Source organism: Pelodiscus sinensis, chromosome 31, assembly GCF_049634645.1.
Source record: "Pelodiscus sinensis isolate JC-2024 chromosome 31, ASM4963464v1, whole genome shotgun sequence".
NCBI lineage: Eukaryota > Metazoa > Chordata > Testudines > Trionychidae > Pelodiscus > Pelodiscus sinensis.
The window spans coordinates 11,595,132-11,615,631 of NC_134741.1; the positions used below are offsets into that span (position 1 = coordinate 11,595,132).

The following is a 20,500-nucleotide window of genomic DNA, read 5'->3' on the forward strand; positions in this document are numbered from 1 at the left end:
AGGAGCGTCAGAGTATTTGCACAAGAAGCGCTGATTTTGTACAGTAGAACATCAGTGTTCTTGCACAAATACTCACGGCCAATGTAGACACAGCCTATATGTTCCATCCCTCCCCCACCTAATTCACCTGGCCATTGCAGTTGGGGGGAGAAACTATTGGTAACAACAAGGGGGGAAAGGGAGAGAGAGAGAGAGAGTGTGTGTGTGTGTGTGCTACTTTAAATATAATAGGTGCTCGGTGGGAACAGCTGGGAGCCCATGGAAATGAGAGGGTACTGCATGTGCCAGCTTGAGCCATTCTTGTGCACCGGGCAGCAGGCACATGGTGCATGCATGCCCCCCCCCACCCCCGAGGTGCTCCTTACAGCTGTAATCAGGCTCTGTACGGCCCCTGCCCCCGGGCTGTAAGGGGCACTGTGTGCTCAGGGGCAGGGGCCATGTGGTGCCGTATTGCAGCTGTAAGGGGCTCAGCGCACCTGGGGATGGAGACCGCATGACACCCCTTACAGCTGCAATCAGGCACCCCCCATAGGTTGGTGCCCCGGGCAGCTGCCTGGTTAGCCCCCCCCCCCTTAATCTGGCCCTGGGTACTGTAATCACTCCTCGTTCCTGCGTCCATGCCTCCTTGCTCTGCTCCTGCCCCCACCTCAATCGGCACAGATGCCTCCTGAGGCAACCCCTCCCCCACATAGAGGGCAGCATGAATCTGAAGGATCAAGTCCTGCTCCCACAATGCAGTGGGCACGGAGACAAAAGCAAGAGGCACTGAGGAAGGAAACGGAGGTTTTACGAGAGCAGATAATGATTCTCCTCCCCCATCTCAGAGCCAGGGCTAACACCCCGGTGCAGGTTCCCAACTGCTTGGAAAGACCCACACTAGCTGCAACTACACTCTTCCTGCACCAGTATTTTTACATGCAGGGATGATCACCTGTAGAGCCTTCCTCAGTTGGCTGCTGCGTGTACCTTAAGAGTTAATCGCTGTCGGCTCAGGTCTTCCCACATTCCTAGGCTGCTCTTAACCCCACCCCCACCCTGCTTTCTCCCCCTCTCTCTGCTGTCCTCGCTTTGAGGCTTCCTCTAGTGAAAGTGACAGGTTTTACAGACACTTCCCAAAGGTAAAACAATTGAAAACAGAACGAAACAAAAAACAAAGAGAAAACAAGGTAACAACTTTTCTTTCGATAAATCCAGTAACTTAATAACAATGATTTGAACCCTCAGGAATGCAACAGCTGGAAAGAGTCCCAGCTTCCTGGAAGAGATGGTTGCTGAGCAACAGAAATGTCTACTCTGCTTCTAAGCACTAATGCTTGAAACGTGGGCTTTTCCTATCAGTAGACAGCAGCGTTTTAAAACAGAGTTTATATAAATACATGAAAATGCCAAACGTTATTATATTAATGGAAGAAATTTGGCAAGCATCAGTATGCATTTGTATCAGTTATCACTGCATGTTTCCATAAGGCATTAAGTTGTTTATTTATATGTTTAACCCTTTTAATGTTTTATTTTTGTTTGCCTTATTTTGAATAGTCATAAATAGAATTCTGGCCCCACTTGTTTTTAATTGTAACTTGTCCTAGAGTTTCTGTATGTTGTGTGTCATATGAATACTTTTTTATTATTTTTATTTTATTGCAGCAACAGTCACTGTTCTATGGTTTCTTTTAAAAATAGATGGTACAACATTATTTTAACATCTTGCTTCTGGTATAATCATAATGTTATTAATATCAATATTTTTAAAGTTCAAAGAAGTCACTGTTATAAATATAGGTACATATATTTCTACCTCAACAAATAACGTACTTGTAAACAAAAACCAATCTCTTTTGTTAATTACGGTTTTGTTGTTTATTTTTATTTTTTAATTTAAGGACAAAATGAAAGGGGAAACCTCACCATTAAGGTAAATGGAATATGAACATAATGTCAATGTCTTGTCTGGGGTTTTATAAACTTGCTTGAACTTTTGAATAGCTGACTTGTAGCTATGCCAGAGCCCTTCTTTGGTAATGATGACCAATAATCAATTGCCCTCAAGTGACTGCATTTCTCTGCAGTGAGTCCAAGCCTTGGCCTAGCTGATTTTTCACCTAGATGGAGATTCTGGGGCCTGTCAGCCCCTTGGCTGGAAGGTTCCACTTTTCTTAGCTGGGCAGGAGCTTGTCCCCCTGGGAAATGCCCAGCAATGGCTGCCAGGCTGGCTTTGTGCCCTGACTGTAGCTCCCGGAGCTTGCTGACCTGGCTTCAGGAAGCAGAAAGGTCTCTGCAGCTGCAGCTTCCATCTCCCACTGAGAGTGGGACATGGCAGCTTCCCATGCATCTGGTTGCTGGCTGTGTCTGCCCCGTCATGCCAGTGTCACTTCCCAGCTCTGGTTCCATGCATGTAGCAGGCAGGTGCAGAGGAGGTGGTTGGTGATTTGTACAGAGCTAAGATAGGACTGTGCTACTTCCAGTAGCAATATCTTACAGTGAGGAGAATAGAAAGAAGCAAAGTTTTTCAAATTAAGTGTAAAAATATAATAAGAAAAGCCAAAAAGGAGTTTGAAGAACAACTAGCCAAAACCTCATAAAAAAGTAAAACATTTTTTAATACATCAGAAGCAGGAAGCCTGCTAAACAGCCAGTGGGGCCCTTGGATGAGTGAGATGCTAAAGGAGCACTCAAAGAAGATAAAGTCATTGTGGAAATGCTAAATGATTTCTTAGCTTCAGTCCTTATGGCTTCAGTCTTTATTGAGGAGATCCCCAAACCTGAGCCATCCTTTTTATGTGACAGATATGAAGGATTGTCCCAGATTGAGGTGTCATTAGATGAGGCTTTGAAACAAACTGACAAACTTAACAGTAACAAGTCAATGGGACCAGATGGCATTCACCCAAGAGTTCTGAAAGAATTCAATTGTGAAATTGTGGAACTATTAACTGTGGTTTGTAACCTATCCTCTAAATCAGCATCTGTACCTAATGACTGGAAGGTAGCTAACGTGATGCCAATATTTAAAAAGGGCTCTAGAAGTGATCCTGGCAATTACAGACAGGTAAGTCTAACATCAGTACCGGGCAAATTTATTTGAAACTATAGTGAAGAATAAAATTGTCAGACACATAGATGAATATAATTTGTCGGGGGAAAGTCAACACAGTTTCTCTAAAGGGAAATCATGCCTTACTAATATACTAGATAAACTTAAAAAACAACAAATAGTCTAGTACAGTGGTCTCCAACCTTTACACATCCAAGATCACTTTTTAAATGACAGACCAAGCCAAGATCTACCGCCCCGCCCTTCCTTGAAGCCCCTCCCTCTCTATTCTCCTCCTCTCCTTCACTTGCTATCTCCAATCCTTATACTGCTGCTTTTAAAAAAAAATTCCCACCATTCCTCGCAGCTACTCACCTGTGCTGTTGCTCGGTGAGTAGCTGCTCCTCAAATGAGGAAATCTAATGTAAATGTACTGGGCAGGCACGCAGTTCAGAGAGGGCTCAAGAGCTACTCTTAGAACCTCCGAGATCTACCGGTAGATCGCGATCTACTGGTTGGTGACCACGGGTCTAGTAGCACCTCAAAAACTAACTAAATATGTAGATGGTACCATGAGCTTTTGTGGGCACAGCCCACTTTGTTACCAGCAAAGGCACACTAGTAAACTAATTTAGACTGGAGCTGCTGACTAGATGGTAAATGCCTTTGTCCCAGAAGGAGATCCGGCCTGGAACCCACTGTATCTATCACCAGAGGATTTCTCAGATGGAAATAAACACAGACTCTGATTTCAAATTTAAAAGATGTAAAAGTGTATTGAATACAACAGGTAACCAATAAACTTGAATAAACACAATACGACACTGTAAAACCAACCCTACACTCTTTTAAAATAATGAGATGTTATGCAGTGTGTAAAGGAGATTATACTCAGTCTGTCTGGAGATGGTAACTGACAGCCAAGGCTCAGGACCTGCAACCCTTTAGCTCAGATAGCCTTGGGGGAGGAAAACTGAGGAGTCCTTGTTGTTATTCTGTCGATGGTGTGACAGTCAGTTTGTGAGTAGAAAACACACAAGATGGTTTTCCCCGCTCTGGAGTAGAGGGCATTCACCACAGCAATCGGAGTTAGGCGGTGTGTCTGGCTCGTCAGGACAGGTAGCTAGAGTCCACTTACACTGGGCTTTCACCGCAGTGATGGGTTGAAGCACTCTGCTGGTCTGTTATTAGGATAGGTCCCGGCCTTCACCACGGTCCTGAAGACAGCAAGCTAGGTGAACGATGAACTCACGAAGAGACGACGGAACCCGAGAAAATCAGGAACTCAGGAACCCGAACTCTCTCAGGGTCCGAGCTTATAAAACGCCTCTGGGCAGGAAAGCAGCTGAAGCGCCAAGTGCAGAGAATGGTGCTGGGTGCAGACAAACTGGTGCGGTGTACATGGACACATGCCATGTGCAAAGGATGGTTTTGGCGGCAAAAGTCCTTTCAGTCTGTTGGGTTCCATGTTGAAATCCCACCACAACTCCATCTTGGATTGTCCCATTAGTCACAGTCTCTATTTTGGTTTTAGTGCATTTCTAATAACATTAAATCCCTACTAACAACTCTCCAGATGACCATCTGAAGAAGTGGACTGTGCTCACGAAAACTCATGATAGTCTTTAAGTGCTACTAGACTATTTGCTGTTTTTTAAGTTTATCCTGTACAGACTAACTCGGCTATCCCTGAATCTAATAAAGGCCTCTCACCAAAGGCTAAGTAAAGTAAGTTGTCGTGGGGCAAGAGGGAAAGTCCTGTCATGAATTGATAACTGGTTAAAAAACAGGAAACAAAGGCTAGAAATAACTGGTAAGTTTTCAGAGCGGAGAGAGGTAATTAGTGGGGTCCCCCAAGGGTCTGTCCTGGAACCAATCCTATTCAATTTATTTATAAATGATCTAGAGAAAGGGGTAAATAGTGAGATGGCAACATTTGCAGATGATAGCAAACTACTCAAGATAGTTAAGACCAAAGCTGATTGTGAAGAGCTTCAAAAAGATCTCACCAAACTAAGGGTACGTCTACACTACAGCGCTAGTTCGAACTAACTTAGTTCGAATTAGTTAATTCGAACTAAGCTAGTTCGAACTAATGCATCTAGAACTAAAAACTAGTTCGAACTAGCGTTTTGCTAGTTCGAACTAGCGCGTCCACACTGATTGGATGCAGGGGGGCATTTAAGGGCAGCTGAAACCGGTTCTGGCAGGGCATCAGGTCAGCAGTTGCTTTGTGTGGCTGCTGTCTGAGGCTATCTGAGGCTCGTGCTTAAAGGGACCCCCCTGGACAGCCGGTTCTCAGCTTTTCCTGCTTGCTTGCCAACCTCGCCGAGGGACAGCAAAGCGTCGGTCTCTGTGCCCATCTGTGTCGGTGCTTCCCTTCGGGGGGGACCGCCGCAGGTGGCAACATGGAGCCACGGCTCGCCCTGCACCTTCTGGTGCACTTTCTGGACTTGCTGCTGCAAGCCTGCCAGCAATGGCTCGAGGCTGCCTGGCACCACCTGGGGAACGTCAGCCCCCTGCCTCTCCGCCTGGCCACCCTGGGGGCCATGGAGGAGCCGCAGCGGCGCCCCGGCACCGGCGTGCCCCGCCGCGTCTGGCGTTTGGACACCAGCAGCGACTGGTGGGACCGCATCGTCCTGGAGCGCTGGGACGACCGACAGTGGACCCAGAACTTTAGGATGAGAAGGGACACCTTCCTGGAGCTCTGCGAGGGGCTCGCGCCTGCCCTGCAAAGAAGGGACACTCGCATGAGACCCGCCATCCCCCTCCAGAAGCGGGTGGCCATCGCCCTCTGGAAGCTCTCCACGCCGGACAGCTACCAATCCGTCGGGAACCAGTTCGGTGTGGGGAGATCCACCATTGGAGTGGTGCTCATGCAGGTACGGTGCTCGTCGGCCACCGAGCCGGGGGGGAGGGGGGCTGCGAGGAGGGGATGGGCCGCCCCAGGGACAAAGGGGGGGGCGGGAGGAGGTGAAAGCGCCCCGCACCGGAGGGGTCGGGCTGTCCCGGCCGTACTACACGCCGCCAGGGGGGTTGCTTCCGGGAGTGGGGCGCGGGGCACTGCCAGGACACGCACACTCCCAGCCACCCGGGCGCCCCACTGATTGGCACTTTGCTGTGTCTCTCTCCGCAGGTGGTCAAGGCCATCAACTGGGTGCTGCTCCGCAGGGTGGTCCGCCTCGCCGACCCGGACGCTGTCATCCGGGGATTCGGCGCCCTCGGCTTCCCCAACTGCGGGGGGGCCATCGACGGGACGCACATCCCCATCCGTGCCCCGGAACACCAGGCGTCCCGGTACGTCAACCGCAAGGGGTACTTCTCCATCCTCCTGCAGGCCGTGTGTGACCACCGGGGACAGTTCACGGACATAAATGTGGGCTGGTCCGGCAAAGCACACGACGCACGGGTGTACTGCAACTCCTCCGTGTGCCGGCGGCTGCAGAACAGGACCTTCTTCCCCGACCGCCACATCAGGGTCGGGGACGTGGACATGCCCGTGTGCCTGGTGGGGGATGCCGCCTACCCACTGCAGCCGTGGCTCATGAAGCCCTACACGGGGCACCTCAATCCCTCTCGCCAGGCCTTCAATGCCAGGCTGACCAGGGCCCGCATCGTGGTGGAGGGGGCCTTCGGGCGACTGAAAGCCCGCTTTCGATGCCTCCTCACCCGTCTGGACCTGGCCGAGCACAACATCCCTCCCGTGGTGGCGGCATGTTGTGTGCTCCACAATTTGTGTGAGCGGAAGGGGGAGGCTTTCCTGCCAGCCTGGATGGCTGAGGCTGACTGCATGGCTGGACACTACGGTCAGCCCCGCACCGCCGCCGTCCGGGAAGCCCAGCGGGGAGCCATCCGGATCCGGGAAGCCCTGTGGGAGAGCTTCCAGGTGGAGGAGGAGGAGGACTGACCTCTCCCTGCATGCCCCACTGGGGCCTTCTTCCACCCTACCCTCCCTTCCCCTTTCCCCTCCCTACCTACTGTCAAATAAAGACACCTGTTTTTCAAACAAAAACATCTGTTTATTTCACAGAACTGGGGTGGGGGGAGGGAGGAATGAAGGTGGGAGAAGGGAGGGGGAAACCTGGGACGAGAGAGCTGGAAGGGGAGGGGAGGGAAGGGAGGAAGGGGAAGGAAAGCTCAGGGGTGGGAGTCCCGCTGCCTCTCCCGTCTCGCCACACTGCGGGTCCGGGGGCGTCGGTGGGGAATGGTTGTGGAGGGGGGGCAGAGGGGACAGGGGGTGTGGAGGAAGCAGGAGCGGAAGCAGGAGCGGAAGCAGGAGGAGCAGGGGGAGCAAGAGGGGGAGCAAGAGGGGGAGCAGGGGGAGGAGGAAATGGAAAGCGGTCCAGCAGGCTCTGGAGGTGGCCTCGCAGGGCACGGCCCTGCTCCTCCAGGGCCTCCAGACTCCTCTGGCACAGCCTGAGGTCCTGGACCCAGTGGTCCTGGAGACGGAGCTGTCAGTCCAGGAACCGAAGGTGCCGCCTCTGGTAGTCCTCCTGGTTCCTGGCTGTCCTGCTTGCCCGGGCGCGGGCGGCTGCTGCAGGCGGGGTGGTGCGTCCTGCAGGCCCAGGTGCTGCAGCTGTGGTGCAAGAAGACCAGCGGTCAATTTCCCCAGGGGCCCAGGTGTGTGAAACCCAGCTCCCCTGTGCAAGGCCAGGGCCCCTGCAGGATCCCCAGCTGCTGCTCCGTGGTGGGCAAGGCCCAGGCACACGGTCCCGGGGCTCCCTCTTGCCCCAGCCCCCCGTACACATAAGGGGAACACGAGGGTACTCACAGATGGACGCCTCCCCGGCCTCTGACGATGCAGGCGAGCGGCTCTGTGGCGTGCCTCGGGGGTCCCGGGTCCTGGGCAGGCTGGCGGCAGGCTCCTGGCTCTCAGAGCCCTCTTCCTCCTCCTCCGTCTCCAGGAGCGGTCCCTCTGCCCCGGGGTCAATCACGTCCCGGGGGGCAGGGACGGCATGAGGCCCCAGGATGCGGTCCAGGGCACGGAAGTGGGGGCAGGCCTCCGGGTCGGCCCCTGGCAGGCAAGCCCGGGAGTAGGACTGCTGCAAGTCCTTTATTTTGCAGCGCACCTGCTCCCGGCTGCGCTGGTGGCCCCTGGCGGCCAGGCTGGCAGCCATGCGTCCGTAGACGGCTGCGTTCCGGTGGCTAGTGCGGAGATCATGGACATTGGAGGCTTCCCCCCAAACCTCGATGAGGTCCACGATCTCCGCACTTGACCAGGCGGGCGCCCGCCTTTTGCGCCCCCGGGCAGGCTCCTGGGAGCCTCCAGGATGGTCCTGGGGAGCAGTGGAGGGCTGGGAGCCCTCGGATGGCTGGCTCATGTTGTGGCAGGTGCAGGCTGTGCAGGCACGGGTGCTTGCAGCCTTGCAACTGGCACAAAGTGAGTAGCCAGCCCGTGGCCCTTTAAGGGCTCCGGGGCTGGGAGGGGGGCAATAGAGTTTCCCTGGTGTTGGCCAGAGTGGCCACCAGGGAAACCTGGGAAGCCTTAGCCTCCCACTAGTTCGAACTAAAGGGCTACACAGCCCTTAGTTCGAACTAGCTAGTTCAAACTAGGCGTTAGTCCTCGTAAAATGAGGTTTACCTAGTTCGAACTAAGCGCTCCGTTAGTTCGAATTAAGTTCGAACTAACGGAGCGCTAGTGTAGCGCCTAGGAAAGTTAGTTCGAACTAACGTCTATTAGTTCAAACTAACTTTGTAGTGTAGACATACCCTAACTGATTGGGCAACAAAATGGCAAATGAAATTTAATGTTGATAAATGTAAAGTAATGCACATTGGAAAAAATAATCCCAACTATACATGCAATATGATGGGGACTAATCTAGCTATAACTACGCAAGAGAGAGATCTTGGAGTCATTGTGGATAGTTCTCTGAAAACATCCACTCAATGTGCAGTGACAGTCAAAAAAGCAAATAGAATGTTAGTAATCATTTTAAAAGGGATTGAGAATAAGACAGAGAATATCTTATTGCCTCTATATAAAGCCACAGTGCATGCACATCTTTAATTCTGCATACAGATGTGATCGCTTTATCTCAAAAAAGATATATTGGCATTTGAAAAGGTTCAGAAAAGGGCGAGAAAAATGATTAGGAGTTTGGAATGGCTTCCTAATGAAGAGAGATTAAAAAGACTTGGACTTTTCATCTTAGAAAAGAGACTAAGGGGGGAATATGATAGAGGTCTATAAAATCATGACTGGTGTGGAAAAAGTGACTAAGGAAAAGCTATTTACTTTTCCCCACACTATTGGTGTGAGCCTTTTAAATAGAAGCAGTTGAAAGGGCTCTAGCATCCCAGTTTCCCAGGCAACACACTAGCAGCAAGGGCTGGAGCAGCAAGCTCTTTAAATAGCAGGAATTGAAAGGGTTCGCAGCTGTTAATGTAATGCCTGGGAGCCACAGGGGAGGCGCGAGCCCTTTCAACTCCTGCTATTTAAAGACCTGCCCCTTCTGTCCATGGCTCCACCCTTCTGGGTTGGCCTATAATCGCTTCAAAAAAAATTGAAGTGCCCCTCATTCAAAAATTATTGCCCACCCCTGGCCTAGAACATCAGTCTGCAGAGAGAAGCTGGGGGAGACTGGGGTGTGAAATGGAACAAACCCACTTTGAAAACCTCCCCAATCAGCCCTCTCACTCTGACAGGCTGATGAATCACATCCACACTGTGCTCCAGATCGTCTCATCTTGCAGTGCTGTGGTGGAGGAAGTTCAGGTAGGGGATTTTGTGGGAAGCTGTAGGGGGGTTATTGCAGTGGGAGAGGGGCAGGAAATACACAGGGTGGGGCAGGGTGGGATAAACATGCTGGTCTTACTCAACCTAGGGCCTGATTGTCTGAACAGGCCTGTTTGGGGGGCAGGGTGAACATTTTCCGTTTTCTGAAAGAGGAAACACTCCACGGGTGGGCTGGGAAACTGACCAGAGTCTCCACTGGTCCATCAGTGGCTACTAGCCAGAATGGGCAGGAAGGATGTCCTGAGCCTCTGTTTGCCAGAAGCTGGGAATCGGCAACAGGGGGTGGATCACTTCAGGATTCCCTGTTCTGTTCATTTCCTCTGGGTATGTCTACACTAGCCCCCTAAATTGATCTAGGGAGGCTAATGAGGGCAACCGAAATTGAAAATGAAGCACGGGATTTAAATATCCCGCGTTTGATTTGCATGTTCCTAGCCGGACGCCATTTTAGAAATTGACTAGCCGGAAGTAACTACCCACATCTACATGCAGCAGTGAAATGGGATTCCAAAATAAAGCCCTAACTCGAATTAGCTGGTAAACCTCATTGCAGGAGGAATATCAGCTAATTCGAGTTAGGGTTTTATTTCAGAATCCCGTTTCACTGCCACGTATAGACACGGGAAGTTACTTAAATCCCACACTTCATTTACAATTTCGGTCACCCTCATTAGACTCCCTAGATCAATCTAGGGGGCTAGTGTAGACGTACCCTCTGGGTTGCCTGCATTGGCTGTTCCTGTTGTTGTTTTCTCCTGCTGGAGACAGAGCTCACTAGCCAGAGGCTGCCATGAATTAGGAAGCTGCTGGGATTCCTGTCCCTATCACCTGTGCAGAGCTCTGCTCCCACCTCAGCCTGTGGCTGGTAAGTGGGTGACTGAGAAGACCCTGCCCTGCTGCATCTGCTGGGAGGCACAAGGAGCTCACCCGTCTCTCTTCCCTGGGCCCTCCTGGCATCTCTGGCCAGGGTGGGGTGGGATTCTGCTCCTCGGGCCTCTTTCATTGTGACTAGTGGGGCTGTGGCTGGGGTGGCAGGAGCTAAGTGGGGGGCTCCTGTTGTTTCAGATGCCGGTGACCTTCGAGGAGGTGGCTGTGTATTTCACTCCAGGGCAGGGGGCTCTTCTGGATCCCGCTCAGAGAGCCCTCTACAGGGACGTCATGCAGGAGAACTATGAGACTGTGGCCTCACTGGGTAAGAATTCCTGTGCCCTCAGCTAGCAAAGCCCTGGGGCCAGCATTTCAGCATCAGGTCAGGTTCTTTCCTGGTCAGTTTGCTTAGAGGGAAGTGGGGCCCACAGCCCCTATGTGAGAGACATTTTCATCATCATGCCCCCTTCTGGAACAGGGAAGTCAGACACATAAGGGACAGGCTAGTTCATCCCCATCTACCTAGCTTTCAAGGGCCAGACCTGCGGTACTGTCCTACCAAAATTATTTCTCCTACATACACCATTCACCTGTCTTCTTGGGACTGGCTCCACCTGTGGGGCGGGCTCTAGGTTCCACAGGCTGGGAAATAGCCTAGACTTCAACCCCAGAGATGTGTGTGTGTGTCAGCAAGTCCCTCAGAACCCACAGATCATTAAAATTTCTAGTGAGGGCATGACAACACCCTCTGTCATCGAGGAGTGGGGAGTCACTGGGCCTGCACTCCTATCCACAGCCAGACGTGTCTCTCAGCTGGCAGGTAGAACAGAAGTTTTATTAGTTCACAGGGTTACAGCGTAGAACAGACTTGTTAGCACAGGGACCAGGAGCAATCAGTACAGTCCATCTTGGGAGAAGGTCCCAGAGCCAAGGGCCCTGCCCCCATCTCTGCCAGCAAGACACATTTCCACTTTCCACAGCTCATCCCTGGCTTCAGCCAGCTCCATCTCAAATCTTTGTCCAGCTTCCTGAGCAAAGGGTGTCACCTGATCACATACCCCTCCCAGACTCAGATTATTATGAGCATGCGTCCTTCTGAACATGCTGGCCTGGGCATCCTCCCCTAGTGAGTCACAGCCAAACTACTATCCCTATCTAGATAGTAGTACAGTGTTCAGGTAAACTGAGGCACATGCATGGGGTTGCTACAGGGCAGTAGAAATCAGATACACCATAAAAAAGTGAACAGAGAGAACACAATCCTGACTTCGCCACATCTCCCACCCTCATTTTTCCCCAAAAGTCTACTGCTCTTAAGATGTCTGAATTACCCCAGTCCCATGTAGGATCAGATTGTGCTCAGTGAGTTTTCTTCTGATACATTATCTGCCCAGATTCCATGTGCCTTCAACTTTCCTGATTTCACCCCATGCAGGATTCTCCATTCCCAAACCTGACCTGATTGCCCAGCTGGAACAAGGGGAAGAGCCATGGGTCCCAGATCTCCAGCCTTCCAAAGAAATGGTGATCCTGAGAGGCATCTGCACAGGTGGGGAGTCGGGGAAACTAGGGTTACTGTAATGGGGTACGCTCCATGTAGAGGTCCTTTGGAGGTACCTGTGTTCCTCTTTAGTGCCCCCCCCTCTCTAAACAGTACTCATACCCGTTAGATAGACAAACGTTCATCACATCCTAAGTCTTTCTCTGAGTCCATAACTGCTTAGACCCCCCATGGGTCTTCAGGCAAGCCTCTTCCTTCCCCAGAGTTTCCTTGGCTATGATCCCAAGTGAAATGGTGGGGTAGGGGGACCCAGGCCTGCCCAGGGCCCTAAAGCACAGGAACGGCCCCCTGCACAGGTTAGTGGGGGAATAGCACCCGCTAACCCAAGGGCGTTCCAATTACACCCTGCACTGGGCTGCTTCCTACCCTTGCTGTCCTTGTGTCCGTGTCCGCTCTGCATCGAGGCCATTCCCGGGATCCAGACACTCTGCTCCCCTGTCTGGAGGTGCTGTATCCCCTTCCTGGTGGCCGCTTCCTCTGAAGCTCCTGCCAATCGGCTCCCGGCTGCTTCCCCACACCTCCTGACACTCTCCTGCTGTCTCCCCCTTCTCCAGGGTCAGGGCCACCTTTCAAAGGCCCCGCCAGCACTGACATCACCCGTACGCTAGAAGTTGGGTGCAGCCCAATGTCTTACTCCCCGTCCAGACTCCGCCCCCTTTCTCCCTCCCCGCCAGGCAGTGTCCAGGCCGCTTTTTGCCTGCGGGAGGGTTGCGTCCCACCGCGTCCGGCCTGGCCTTTCCCCCATGATCCCGGGGTGGGGGTGGTGTCCAGCTTGTATCGCAATCCATTCTGAGTGCAGGGCTTGGGCGTCCCATCACAGTTACCATATCTGAACTTTCAAAAAAGAGGATACTCCTGAGTGGGAGTGTATCTGTATCAGTAGCTACTAACTCACATTGTATTAATGTGGGTTTATATATATATATATATATATATATATATATATATATATATATATATATATATATATATATATATATATATATATATAATCTATACTGTATACAAGTAACAGTGAGTATACAATGTGAGAATATAATATAAAAAAGCATACTGGGCACTCCCAGAAGACACTGAATCCCAGACTCACTGAGTTACCCCACTGTTCTTACCCTGTTGCTGTGTTGCATTGACAAGCACGCCAGGTCCCCAGGCCCACTGGCTAAGCCTTCCTTCCCCCCTCCAGCCCCTATGTGGTAACTGGGCTGCACCTTACCCGGGGTGCTGTTGCTGCAGGGGAGGGTGGGCTGGCTTCACCAGAGAGCCCCAGCTGCTGCTGCTGCTGTCCAGTGTAGCGACCTGAGTGCAGGAGCTGCAGCTGCTCAGACACCAGCTGCTACTGGGCTTCCCATCGCCACTTCTCTGGTTCCTGCTGGTGCTGCTGTGGGGTGGCTGCGCAACTCATACAGGAGGCCAGGCTTAGGAGCTGGCAAACTCATCCCCATGCATACCAGTCTTGGGGCTATCTTGCTGCTGCTGGGGCTGCCTTTGCCCCCTCAGGCTCTCAAGGTGTAAGGGAACACTGCATGCTGGGATCCTGCTTCCCTGCCACGTCGCCCCAAGACATGCGGCAGCACAGGCTCCAGCAGCGCCACCAACCAGCCAGCAGCCCAGACTGCTGCAGGGCCAGGAGGAAAGAGTGGGGGTCCAGGGAGGCTGCTGGCTGGGCCAGATCCTGAAATTAAAGGCAGCGAGGGGAGAAGTGGCTGGCTAGAAAAGGAACCCAGGAATCCTGCTTCCCAGAATCCCTTACTTTCACTTGCCCACCCCACCAAGCACCAGCACCCACAGTTCTCACAGAGCTGAGACTAGAAGCCCCAAATCTAGCCAACAGATCCACTGCCCACCTACAGGAAAGGAAAGAAGCCAGAAGTTCTAATGCCCAGTTCCCTGCTCTAACCCAGTGCCGCAGCCCTCCCCCAGAACAAGCCAACCCCAGCCCCTTGCTTTAACCCCTACTGGCCTCTGCCTGTGAGCACTGCCCAGCACTGCCCCGCATGAATTGGGGGCAGTGAGGGAACTAGGGAAGTGAGTGTTTGGGGGAAGGGTTAGTCTTGGGCTGGAATCATGAAGGAACCAGTCTAAGGAGGGGGCTGGAATCTAGGGGTGTGTCTAGACTACATGTCTCCGTCGACGGAGGCATGTAGATTAGCCAGATCGGCAGAGGGAAATGAAGCCGCAATTAAAATAATCGCGGCTTCATTTAAATTTAAATGGCTGCCCCGCTCTGCCAATCAGCTGTTTGTCAGCAGATCGGGACAGTCTGGACACGCCGCGCCGACAAAGAAGCCTTTCTTGATCGGCACAGGTAAACCTGGTTTCACGAGGTTCTGCCGATCTGGCTAATCTACATGCCTCCGTCGACGGAGGCATGTAGTTTAGACGTACCCTAGGTGTCCAGGGACCCCATCTCAAGGGGTAAGAGGCATCCTGGCCCAGACTCCTGTAGCAATAGCACGTCTATGCTGTGCTGAATCCTGGAGAAGCCTCTATTCTACTGGCTGGGGGAGTCTGTTCTTGCTGCTACTTAGGTGCAGTGTCAGGGGAACCCCGACTGCGTCGTCACAGGTGGAAGGTAAAGCAGTCACTCCATGGGACGAGCCAAACCCATCCCCCACATCCAACCTGCCCTTGGTCTCACCGAAGATGCAGCCAGCACTTTTCCTTCCAGGCACTGGGGCAGGTGTGCAGAGTGACTGTGAGTGGTCCAGGCACGTGGCTCTAAATGATCAATTTTGACAGACACTTGCCCCCTCCCCAATTCCGGGCAAAATCCTGGATATTTTTAGCCATTGAAAAAGCCCAGCCAGATGGAGATTTAATAAGTGAAAAGGAGGAAATGTCTGGGGAAAACTGGACATATGGTAACCCTAGGGAAACTGGCACAGAAACCATCAGGTGAGTCCAGGAAAATGCTGGGACTCCCAAAATGAGTTGTGGATGAGAGCTCTCACTTCCACCCCATGTACCCCAGGTAGGGCTGCTGGTATCATCCTGGCAAATACTTATCACAATAATAGCTAATATCCTGTTAGATGTGTTGGGATTTTGTGGTTCCCAGAGAATCAGGTGCTGGGCAGAATCAAGGGTCTTCAATACTTCAATTCAATTCAATTCAATTCAATTCAACAAGACTTTATTCAATGTGCACAAAGGGAGAGCCCCTGGTACTAAAATCAGCCAGAGCCCCTCGAGCAAGGAGCCCCTCCCCTTGCTGTTTTATAGCACATGGCAGTTACATAACAGGTTACATAACACAAACTTCTAAACCAATCAGATTCAACCTTTCCATATATGGCTTTGTCACGTGCTTGTACTTCTCCACTCCACATGTTGAGTTCACCACCCTCCCCTGGGCCTTTTCTAGACTGTTCCTAGGATGGTGAGCCACAGCATGCTTCTTTATGCATATCTACTTTCCAAACCACATTTTGTTTAAAATGAACACATACATACCCTTCAGCTGTCAGGAGTTTCCTCCCTATGTTTCCTTCCCTGCGAGTGTTTGGGGGAGGGGATGTGGAGGCAGAATTCAATGTCTCAGTCTCCCCAATTATTATTGTGTTGTATTTTCTATCTTTGCCATTCCCCTGTCAGTCCCTTCTTCCCAGCACAGACAGTGACTCCTTGCTTGGATTCTCTCTTTCTCCCAGCAGGTGATAGAACGAGGGAGAACAATGAGCAGAATCAACAGCAGGAAGGTTCTGGAACCGTAGAACCACAGGAAATGTTTGTGGAAGGAGATGAAGGGGATTTTTCCCAGAATATAGAACAGGAGGAAGCCTGGGGTAATCAACACAGGGCAGGAGGGCAGCTAGAGAACAGTCTAAGCAGAAAAGCAGAGGAATCCATTGAATGTGGGGGAGGATCCAAGGATCCCATAGAAACTCCAGCCCAGCAATCAAATTGCAATGGAAAGAAACCCTGTGAATGCTCAGATTGTGGGAAAAGATTCAATGAGAAGTCAGGCCTTAATCTGCCCCAGATAGGGCACACAAGAGAGAGAATCTGCAAGTGCCTGGAGTGTGGAAAAAGTTTGATTGAACTGTCATCCTGTACTAAACATGAGATTCTCCACATGGGAGAGAAATCCTCCCATAAATGCTTTGAATGTGGGAAAAGCTTCACTTTGAGATCAAACCTTAGTATACATCAGAAAACCCACACTAGAGAGAGGCTATGTAGATGCTTGGAATGTGGGAAAAGCTTCAGTCAGAGGACAACCCTTATTGAACACCAGAGAATTCACACAGGGGAGAGGCCATATAAATGCCGTGAGTGTGGAAAAGATTTCTCTAGGCGATCAGTCCTTGTTAGACATGAGAGAACTCACACAGGAGAAAGACCATATAAATGTCCTGAGTGTGGGAAAGGTTTCACAGAACCATCTACCCTCCTTAGACATGAGAGAACCCACACAGGTGAAAGACCATATAAATGTCTGGAGTGTGGGAAAGGTTTCACTGAACCATCTGCCCTCCTTAGACATGAGAGAACCCACACAGGTGAGAGACCATATAAATGCCATGAGTGTGGAAAAGATTTCTCTAGGCGATCAGTCCTCATTAGACATGAAAGAACCCACACAGGAGAAAGACCATATAAATGTTTTGTGTGTGGAAAAGGTTTCACTAGGCGATCAGTCCTCATTACACACGAGAGAACCCACACAGGAGAGAAACAATGTAAGTGCTTTGATTGTGGGAAAAGCTTCAGCAGGAGTTCATACCTTATTATCCATCAGAGATTGCACACAGGAGAGAGACCTTATAAATGCCATGAATGTGGGAAAGGTTTCACTGAGCCCTCTAACCTCCTTAAACATGAGAGAACCCACACGGGAGAGAGACCATATAAATGCCATGAATGTGGGAAAGGTTTCACTGAGCAATCATCCCTTGCTATTCATGAGAGAACCCACTCAGCAGAGAGACCATTTCAATGCTATGAATGTGGGAAAGGTTTCACTATACAAGCAGCCCTTACTTTCCATGAGAAAACCCACACAGGAGAGAGACCATATAAATGCCTTGACTGTGGGAAAAGCTTTGAGCACACTTCACACCTTATTAGACATGAAAGAATCCACACAGGTCCTTGCAGCAGCAAATCCTCCAGGGAAAAAATCTCCCAGGCTTCATTAGCTAGGATGTAAAACACCGCTTTTAGAGTTTGGGCACCAGAGACTGCTCCACACCCAAGGGAAATTCTCTCCATGGTCTGCCTAATTCCTACACACAGATGAGTGGTATTTGGTTCGCAGGGGTGTCCAGCACTGGGGTGAGGCGCTGTAGATACATCTCTGTATTAAGCATGTTCATGTAACTTTATAGCATCGTATAACTTTGTAGCATTTTCATATAGCTGGTTGTTACTTCTAGTAAACAACCTTGAATAGCTGTTTCATATGCTTCTTCAATGTCCTTATGTTGAAATAGTCAAGAAGCACAAAGTATAGCTGAGAGAGAGGAGATAGAGTTGCTGGTGGGTGGATGAGTGATAGGGTTGTTCTGAAATGCTGCAGGTACCACTTTACCCTTTTGTTCTTCACCTTGTGACAACAGAACTGAGCAACACTCAGTCTACACTAGAACTGGCAGCTCGGCATAAGGGACACATTTCCAGCTATGTAGAATATGTATCTGGAGTTGGTTTCCCTTATTTTCCCTTTGGCTTCTGTCATGTTACTAGATTTTAAAGGGAGCAGCCAGATCACTGCTGCACCCATGGGGGGAGAGGGCGGTATTTGCCCCAAAGTGTATACAAAGGGGGCCATGTGAGGTGTCACATGAAAGCTTCTGCTCTACTGATTTTGTGTGTGCTATTCATGTAATGGTATAATATCTGTATGGAGTTAGAAATATGTACTCTGTATGAATGCTGCAAAATTCTCGGTGGCTGAGCAAAGGGGCAAGGAAAACTCAGCCTATGGAGACAATGAGCAAGGAGACAATGAATCTCTAGGTGCCAATACACATCTCAGGATTGTGACTGATACCTAAGGGCTACCAGCATGGAACACAGGGATAGGCCACTGACCAGGTGACCTGTGGCAGCCAAGAAGATTCCAGGAGAGGTATATAAGTGCTATGTGGCACCCTCCATCTTGGTCTTCAGCTCAGCTCTTGATCCCAGATGCAGGGAACCACGAGCCAGAAAGAACTGTGGACCCATCCTGACATAGGATGTATACCAAAGACTTTTAAGATAGCAGAGATGTTATGAACTGCTAAGAGCCTGCCTTGAGAATTGGGTGATTCGATGCATGTAATGTACAGCCAGTCTCCGAGTTGCGAATGGTCGACTTACAACCATTCGCAGTTATGACCAAAGGTGTCGTAAATGGCGGACCCTGAGTTACGAACACGATCCGCGCTTACGAACAGTGTGGTCGTGTGTAACTCAATGGGGTCTGACTTACAAATGGACCGAGTTACAACAAATTGCTTGGTCCATAACCGGTTCGTAAGTCGGGAAAAGGCTGTATTATCCTTTAACAATCTTACTCTCATGCTTTTCTTTCTTTTAGTAATAAACCTTTAGATTTTAGATTCTAAAGGTTTGGCTCAGCGTGGTCTTGTGGGTAAGATCCAGAATAAATTGACCTGGGAACTGTGGCTGGTTTCTTGGGACTGGAAGAACCCATTTGGGGTGGGTGAGATTGGGTTCTAAAATCCTTCACCTGTGTGTTAGGCCTGGGGCTGATTGGGGCATAGGAAGAGCTGAGGGGTTTTGCTCGTGAGGCTTCTGGCTGGCTGGATCGGCAGCTGAAGCACTCGGTGTGACTGGTTTGTGGCTTGTTTGGAAAGGGCCTCCAATCAGAAGCTGTAAAGAGCCCTGAGTTTGAGCAATTTGCCCTGAGTGGATACCCTCAGCCGTGCCCAGACCTGGACCGGTCCGTCACAGCTTTCCTTAAGACTTGTAAAAGTAAAGTAACAGACATTGATGGGGGTGCCCCCTGAGTTTGACTTCAATGAGTCTTAACTAGACTTGCTAAATTGAACTCTGGAAGATCAACAGCAGTCATCTTCCTTTTAGTATTATTATTATTAGTCCTCTTTGCTCCTGATGGAGCATAAGGCGCCAACGAATCTTCTCGAGTCTTCACAGTCCTGAGAAAGCCAGCTGACTTCTTCCCAGGTTGTGCCCTTCCTTTTCATGTCCTCCTCCACAGTCGTCCTTCAGGTGCCCAACAGCCTCCCTCTTTTACGCTTTCCAGGTGGAGTCCATTTGAGTGCCATATGAGGGAGTCTTGATTCGCTCATCCAAAGGACATGCCCCAGCCATCTCCAGCATCTCTGCTTGATCTTGTTCATAACATTGTTGATGCCAGTGCGTTGGCAACTCCTTGTTGGTAACATGCTGTTCTCAGCAGACTCTGAGGATACGACGAAGGCACTGTCCTTCAAAGCCTCTGAGTCTGCTCTCAATCTTCTTGTTAGTCCTCCAAGTCTCTACGGCATACAGCAGGACTGAGCGCACATTTGACCTATAGATTATCAGTTTAGTCCTGGTCTGCAACAGTGACAACTTCCAAATGTTGTTAAGCTTTTGGAAGGCTTGCGCTGCCAGGGCAATTCTAGCGAAGATCTCTTTGTCGATGTTGCTGTCTGCCGAGATGTAACGGCCGAGATACCTGAAGTCATTTACTTCCTCTAACTCTTCACCCATGATGGTGGTTTTATCGGTGTTAGTTGTCCTCAGTTTCATCACTTTGGACTTGCCAGGGTGAATTCTGAGCCCAACGCTTCTGGCTGTCCGGTCAACAATGTCAGTCTTTTCTTGGATGTCCTGCTGATCATGCGCGAGAAGCGCCAGCTCATCTGCGAAGTTGCAGTCCTCAAGCCAAGCAATCGGTCCCCATAGCACTCCCCTTGATCTGCCCTCAGTGGCTCTGTGCATCACCCAGTCAATGACCACAAGGAAGAATAACAGGTGAGATTACACAGCCCTGTCTGATCCCTGTCTTCATGTGAAACCAGTCACTCTGCTGTCCTTCATGTCACACACAGCATTGATTCTCAGCATACAGGTCCTTCAGGATGTTAATGACCTTCTCAGGGAACCCGTATGCTTGTAGAATCCTCCAAGTGAGGGGTGGTGGATGCTATCAAACACCTTCTCAAAATTGATGAAATTAATGTAGAGCGAAGAGTTCCACTCTATTGACTGCTCCACTATGGTGCGTAGGATGAAGATCTGGTCCATGCATGACCTTCCACTTCTGAAGCCAGCCTGTTCTTCCCTGAGGATTTTCTCAATGTCCTTTCGCATTCTCTGTAGCAAGACTCTACAGAAAATC

The 20,500-nt window shown here is 50.5% G+C and overlaps 2 protein-coding genes across 8 annotated transcripts in view; one reads left to right on the plus strand and one right to left on the minus strand.

Annotated features, from left to right (window-relative positions):
• The window catches only part of LOC102461324 (uncharacterized), a 150,336-nt gene that overhangs the window by 51,365 nt on the left and 78,471 nt on the right, over nucleotides 1-20,500 (minus strand). The gene's annotated exons all lie outside the window — the stretch shown is intronic.
• On the plus strand, nucleotides 807-20,281 carry LOC106732200 (uncharacterized). 7 transcript variants are annotated; one of them, XM_075912583.1, is made up of 6 exons: nucleotides 807-1,166; nucleotides 1,881-1,912; nucleotides 9,680-9,749; nucleotides 10,836-10,962; nucleotides 12,073-12,186; nucleotides 15,852-20,281. In XM_075912583.1, the coding sequence occupies exons 2-6, from the start codon at nucleotides 1,887-1,889 to the stop codon at nucleotides 17,351-17,353; spliced, it is 1,839 nt and encodes a 612-aa protein (XP_075768698.1). In that variant the 5' UTR covers nucleotides 807-1,166; nucleotides 1,881-1,886; the 3' UTR covers nucleotides 17,354-20,281. The 7 variants fall into 7 exon arrangements, with proteins under 7 accessions (XP_075768698.1, XP_075768700.1, XP_075768701.1 ...); XM_075912585.1 differs by lacking the exon at nucleotides 9,680-9,749 and having other exon boundaries at nucleotides 808-1,166; XM_075912584.1 differs by lacking the exons at nucleotides 807-1,166; nucleotides 1,881-1,912 and adding an exon at nucleotides 2,647-3,046.

Coding starts and splice junctions, on each gene's coding strand:
- LOC106732200 (XM_075912581.1), top strand. CDS start 9,627: ATGGAACAAACCCACTTTGAAAACCTCCCCAATCAGCCCTCTCACTCT. Junction 9,750..10,835: donor CTGTGGTGGAGGAAGTTCAG/GTAGGGGATTTT, acceptor CTGTTGTTTCAG/ATGCCGGTGACCTTCGAGGA. Junction 12,187..15,851: donor CCTGAGAGGCATCTGCACAG/GTGGGGAGTCGG, acceptor TCTTTCTCCCAG/CAGGTGATAGAACGAGGGAG.